General features: G+C 52.7%; 1 protein-coding gene across 1 annotated transcript in view; it reads right to left on the bottom strand.

Moving 5' to 3' along the window:
• Positions 1–4,088: 4,088 nt before the first annotated feature.
• The window catches only part of FGF6 (fibroblast growth factor 6), an 11,672-nt gene continuing 9,432 nt past the window's right edge, over positions 4,089–6,328 (bottom strand). Inside the window, exon 3 of the mRNA XM_006754869.2 lies at positions 4,089–4,461. Within this exon, the coding sequence (XP_006754932.1) occupies positions 4,285–4,461 (177 nt within the window). The 3' untranslated portion in view covers positions 4,089–4,284. The remainder of the gene's footprint in view (positions 4,462–6,328) is intronic.

Raw genomic sequence — 6,328 nt, 5'->3', positions numbered from 1 at the left:
TAGAGGAACGTATAAAAAGGCCTTTCACTTTTTGCTGGAACATGATATGGTTTGTGCATAGCACATACATATTAACAAAATGGAAGCATCACATTTTACAAGCACATGACAGAACAAATTCCGAGCTTTTCTACTCGCTAGACCCAGGCTTGAGAACGCTTTGCGCTGGGATCCAACCTGAGGTACGTAGTGATTTGTAGAAAGGGAAAACCACAGTGATTTGTAGAAAGGGACACAGCTGCCCGAGTGCTGGAGCCTCAGCGGTTCGTGAGGTAAACAACATGTTCTGCATGGCCTGTCTGCGAGATGGACTAGATTTGGGGTCTGTTTGGGGTGTAATCACTCCCTCCCTGTCCTGGGAAGAGGAACCCCAGCTCAGGTGCAGACAGGAGTGTTCCTGTCTATTCTCTCACCTTGTCCCAGGCGTCCCTGCCCTGGGAGCTTTCCTGGGAGGTAGCAGAATGAGTGGCTGGTTCCTTGGCGGGAGGAGGGGGGACAAATGTTAGAGACCTGAAGTGGCAAAGGAAACCTCTTCAGAGCCCTTGGGGAAAGCACTGGGAAGGAGGGAGGTGGGAGTTTCCTAGTGTGCGCTCTCATGAGAGGCTCAGAGGGGACAGGGCGACAGCAGTGGTGGAGGCGGTGCCCGTGGCTGTGGCATTGGCAGTGAAGCCCAGCGCCTCAGCTCATGGACTTTTGCACCTGCTTCTTCCTCAGGACTTGCACACGTGAGAACTTGAAGGGTTTGAGGTGGAGGACAAGACAGGGCCCTGAGCCAGCATGGGCAGGAAAACTCCCAGCGCCCGGGGCAGGGTGGAGGTGGGAGAGAATGTTAGGCCTGGATTATTGGCCCGAGGAGAAACCTACTTGTCTGCAAAGGAGAGAGGTGTATAGCCTGGATCAGATGAAAGAGAAAATATTCTCTTTCTTAAGTCATAGGATCAGGGTCCCGATTGGGGCTTGGAGTGTGTGTGCTGGAGGTATCGTGGGACGTGGTGGCAGAGGGGAGGCTGTGAAGAATAATGACAGGGTATTAATCACATCATTATATGCTACTTTCCAAAGGTGGGTCAAAAATGTCTGGGCAGTGGGAAGGGAAGGGGGGTCAGAAGGCAGTGATTGATGACGCAACATAATCTATAGCTTGAGCAGGCAGCTGGCGTTTCCTGGTTCCCCTGACGTCCATCCATTACCCTGACAGATGCAGATCTCACCTGGCCTGGGGCTCCCCATGGTGTCTGAGCTAACCTCTTCCAGCTGAGAAGTCTGTCTTCAAAGGGGTCAGTATGTTGCTCTCTCTATCATTTACTCTTGAAGAGGGAACAAGGCAGCCTCAGGGCTGCTGGAACCCCAAGTTTGCATGGAGCTGCCAGAGAAGTTCAGGGTGGAAGAGAGACCAATTAGCTACAAAACTCTCTACACCAGTCTCAGAGCTCAGGGTTTGGGGGAGGGAGGACCACGTCATTCATAGGACATTGTCAGCCGGAAGGTGGGGACACCTTTGTTCCCCTGCCTATGCAACGTTTTCTGCAGCCCCTTGGAGCACATGGGGCTGGCATGGGAATTCAGATTCACAGACACGATGATCAGATAGGTGAGGACTCTGCACACCTGTGCGCTGATATGAGCAGGAGGGAGGGACTGAGGAGCCCTGCGCAGATTTTGCCCTGTTCCTGCCCCTTACCCTGCTTCTGTGAGGGGGGACTGATTTTTCTTAAGCCCAAGTCACCTATAGGCCAAAGAGAAAGCCTTGGGAGATTTCCTTTGGATGGGAAGGATTTCAGGATGTGTGCCTCCATTCAGCGGTGCAACACAAAATGCTTACACCTGGCACAGCAGGGACCTGGAACGGGTTAGAACAGACGCCCAATTGCGCAGAACTGATTCTAGTCACAGCCGGCATGCTGGGGCCGCTGTGTGGTGGCCGAATATTGCCTGCCTGGTCCTGGGCGTTCCACAGCTTCTCCTTCTCACTCCCAGCATGACAAACGGGAGCAGACATTTGGGGAAACTCCTTGTCTGGATTTGAGTGCTTTTATGAGCCTCTAGAGCAGTGGTTCTCAACCTTCCGACCCTTTAAATACAGTTCCTCATGTTGTGACCCAACTATAGAATTATTTTCGTTGCTACTTCATAACTGTAATGTTGCTACTGTTATGAATCATAATGTAAATATCTGATATGCAGGATGGTCTTACGCGACCCCTGTGAAAGGGTTGTTCAACCGCCAAAGGGGTCGCGACCCACAGGTTGAGAACCGCTGCTCTAGAGAGATGCAGGAAAGGCCTGGCAGCCCGCGACCCCTCTCACGCCACCTGAGCTCAAAGAGCTAGGCAGGAAGGAACTAATGCTTTGGGACCTAAAACTTGCTCCTCCTCCATCCATCCACCCAGCCTTCCTGCACTCCCACGGCCTTCCATTGGAACGGATACACACCTCAGGTTCTGAGAGCACTGGTTTCTGACGAACCTTGTTATAGAGACAGATTGCTCTGGACCGCCTCCTGGAAAACAATCAACTTCGTCCCCTGCCTGCACTTCATATATTCCAGTCAAGATGGACCGCTTTTTTCTCTTCTACTTGATCCAGGACCTCAGCCCCCTCCAGTTTCTATCCCAGGCGTGGCCATGCCTTTCTTGATCCTCAGCTCTTACTGTCTGCTCACCTGGGGGTGGACTTTTCCTCCTCACCCAGCACATGTCCTCCTGCTGCTTGCTGGGCAGAGGAGGCAGCCAGTATGGCATCTCTCCCTTGGATTGCCAATGGCCGTCTTGGGCTCACAGTCATTCAGGTCAGGCCTATGTATAGATGGCACATCTGTACTAGCGAGGCACGCCAGGGATGAGGCCTATGTATAGATGGCACATCTGTACTAGCGAGGCACGCCAGGGATGAGGCGCGGCAGCAGATGGGGGGCTGTCTTGCAGGCAGGGGCCCCTGGGAGTAGCAGAGGGTATCAGGTCATCGTGTAACTCGTGGTTCACATATGCCAAAAATATTTGCATTCTGACATGGCTCTCTCTGGTTTCAGATTTAGGAACGGTCCGATGGCTCAGGAATCTGAAAGCTCCGGGAAGACAACATTTATAGTCGCTCGGGGGAACCTCTGCTTTAAATACTCTCAAAGGGCAGGAGGCAAGAAGCCATCAAGCAGCAAGGAGCTGCCTCAGCTTGGCTGCTTGAGTTTACAGGATTAACACTCTTCCACTGTAGGGGGCCAGAGGGGGCAAACCCCAGACGCCAAGGTGCCCATTCTCCCGCATCCAGGCACAGGCGTGTATGTGAGATGAGGACGACCAAGAAGGAAGTGCGGGTATCAGATGAGAACTTGGGTGAGTTTCCTGGACGGAGCTGGAGAGGAATTATCATCTGGAGTCCAGAGCTTCTCTACTTCCTTCATGCTCTATTTTGCTCCCCCTCACCCCTTGCCAAAGAGGTTGCCATTATTAGGATCCTTGTCATCTGAGGTTAAAATAAGACCTGGTTCACAGTGAGGAAAAGTTATGGGCAGGCAGCCTGGCCCCACTTGATCTCGGAGCCACACAGCACTGAGTCCTCCAGCAGAATGGCTCTCCATGGAACATCCAGTCCCTCCGCTGCCTCCAGCAGGCCTTCCCCAACCGCCTGGGAAACTGCTGTCCTCTGAGGAGGGCACCCCTTCTCCCCCAGCTGCCGCGACAATGCGCCTGTGTCCCCACAGTCCTCCTGAGCAGGATGATCAGAGTGCCTGCCCACTTTCCTTCAGGTTTGCAGTCAAACCTTCCTCCCACTCACCTTGCCTCTCTGCTGTGCAGCCAGAGGCCTCTGAACGCAAAGGTGATTGGAAAGAGGCAGAGTGGGAGCACGCATCAATCCTGGTGGTTTGACAAGTGACATTCTTGCAGGCAGATGCCTGCCACAGTGATCTGGAGGGAAGAAACCCGATCTCTGAAATGCCTTTGCTCTGACAACATAGACAGAGATGTATGGATACACACCAGCACACACATGTTTCCTCGCTGGCCTCTCCTGGGCACAAGGTCACATTCCACAAGTGTCATCTGCACCTTCTTTCCTCAGGTGAGGTCAGAGCATGGGCTCCGCTGCCATTCTACAAAGCTGACTGCAACCCCTCACCTGGGTGGGTTACATGTCCTGGGGTCTGGTGGCCGAGGGAACCAACTCGGGCCTCCCCCAGTATTAGAGAAACCTGACTCAGGAGGCATAGGGGTAAGGGAAAGTGTTCACTGTGCAAAATTCCAGTAGAAAAAATGTCACTTTCCGCCTGTGCACCTTCTTTCAGGGTCCTTATATCCTGGGAAGGAAGTGAGTGACGGTCATGATTGGGGACACCTTGCTGCCCCGCTTTACCCGTCCATATTTGCTCAGTGCAATGTAGGTCCCTCGATACAGGTCTGACTCATAGGCGTTGTAATTGTTGGGCAGGAGGGTTTCTCTGAACTTGCATTCCTCTTGGAAGCTAGTCTGTGAAAGAAGGGGCAAACAGCAGGCCAGTTACAAGCGAGGCCCAGCTGACCCGCTGCCAAGCGCTTTTGTATGTGTGTCTGGCTTATTTCCCTTGATGTTATTTTTGTGAAGTTTCTCCACGTTGCACCCCGCCCCCCCCCGCCCTTTGTAGAACAGCCACTTGAGGTGCAAGGCACTCCAGGTGAACAGAATCATGAAAGCTTGGAACAGAAAGAGACCTCAGAACTCCCATGGTCCCTCGCACCGTCCCTCCTTTGCAAGGAGGAAACCAAGGCCCAGGGACGTAGGTGGACAGTCTGAGGCACAGGGGGTGAGTATCCTGATTTCCAGTTCAGGGCACTTTCCACTAAGCACCTATGATCATTTATCCCGCTCAGAGAAAGGACCAGAAAGGGATGTAATGGGCTGTTTTCCAGTCCACTGTGAGAGGTAGTCTAGTGGAGCAGGACTGAGAGAAAGGGCTTGGGGTTCTGGTTAGTGGCTTCTCCACTCCCTGGCTGTGTGCCCCAGCAGGCTGCTCCTCTCTCAGCCTGGGTTCCCTTTGCGGCAAACTGTGTGGTGGTGGCCGTGGTGGTGAGGAGGGGGCAGTTAGAGAAAGGGTCAAGGCAGATATTCCTAAGTCCTTTCTCATGCTATCTGTTGATCATAGTAACTCACTCACGCTTTCCACTTGTGTTTCCTCACTGCCTTTCCTGCTTTAAGTCCCAAGTTTGCAATTCCTTAAAGAGGCATTTTGACTTTGAACCCAAAGATGCCCTGTGCCTCCCTGGACACTCATAGTTCTCCAGGGAAGTGCAGGAATAGAGAAGGTGGGGAGCAGTGGTTTTTGTGAGGAAAGGAAGCTGGCTGCCTGTGTGACAGCGGTGCCATGGGGTCTGAGCCAGTGATAAAGCGCTGATCTGGTAGAGGATGGTGTGTGAACCGCCCGCTCAGAAGTGAGTGCTGGACTTCCTGTCACGCACCCACAGGAAACAGCCCACGTCCTCCTTTATTCCTAGAAAAGAGAGCCCTTTGCTTCCTTAGGGCACCGGGTCCCTGTCCTGAGGGGAGCTGGGAGGGTTCTGTGCTCTTGATGAGGAGCAGCTCCTTGGGGTCTAGAGGAAGACAGCGAGCTGGGAGCCAGGAGACCTGGGATGTAGTCTTAAAAAAAAAAGGATGAAACAGAGAAATAGGTGGAGTATCATTTTTGATTCCTTCCTCCTGACTGAGGCCATCAGCTATAAAATGACCCACTTGATGGCTGACCGCACCAGAGGTGTCATCTGACCTTCTCTGCAGGAACTGGACTGTGAGCTCACTGACCCGCTGGCAGTGGGCTTCTTCCTGTTTTGAACAGAAGGTGATGCACTCGGTCACCAGGGCTCCCAGCCCCTGGAGTTCACCTCTCAGGCAGCATCTAAAACAGTGTGTGATCCCTGTGGACGGGTTTTTCTTTCCCAATAGACTCCAAGTTCCTTAAGACAAGAACTGTGCCTTGTTGAGTACACGATGCTGAATGAATGATGACTTATTAGGGACAACACTGAAATGTATGGATACCCCCACATGGATGGCTGCACTGATGCAGGGCGGGAGTGAGCCGGGAGGAGGCGTGGTCTTTGGGAACACACTGTGCACTCCCCTCCTGCCCTTGCTCTTTGTCTCTCACCCCCTGGCTTACAAAGCTTTCACATTATGTTAACGTCCTTGAAACAAATGTGAAAACTCTCATCAGCCACCATCAAACGGCTCCTTGATACAGTAAGGCCAGGAAGAAGCCTCTCCCTCCCCCAGACCTTTCTTGCAAGCCCTGGCCCTAGTTTAGTCATAGCAGAGTCATTTTATCTCTTCCTGGGACTCTCCATGAGCAATAAGAAGAAAAGTA

This window comes from Myotis davidii, unplaced genomic scaffold, assembly GCF_000327345.1.
Source record: "Myotis davidii unplaced genomic scaffold, ASM32734v1 scaffold1373, whole genome shotgun sequence".
Lineage (NCBI taxonomy): Eukaryota > Metazoa > Chordata > Mammalia > Chiroptera > Vespertilionidae > Myotis > Myotis davidii.
The sequence above is the reverse complement of the archived record's forward strand: the minus strand, read 5'-3'. Positions and strand labels throughout refer to the sequence as shown.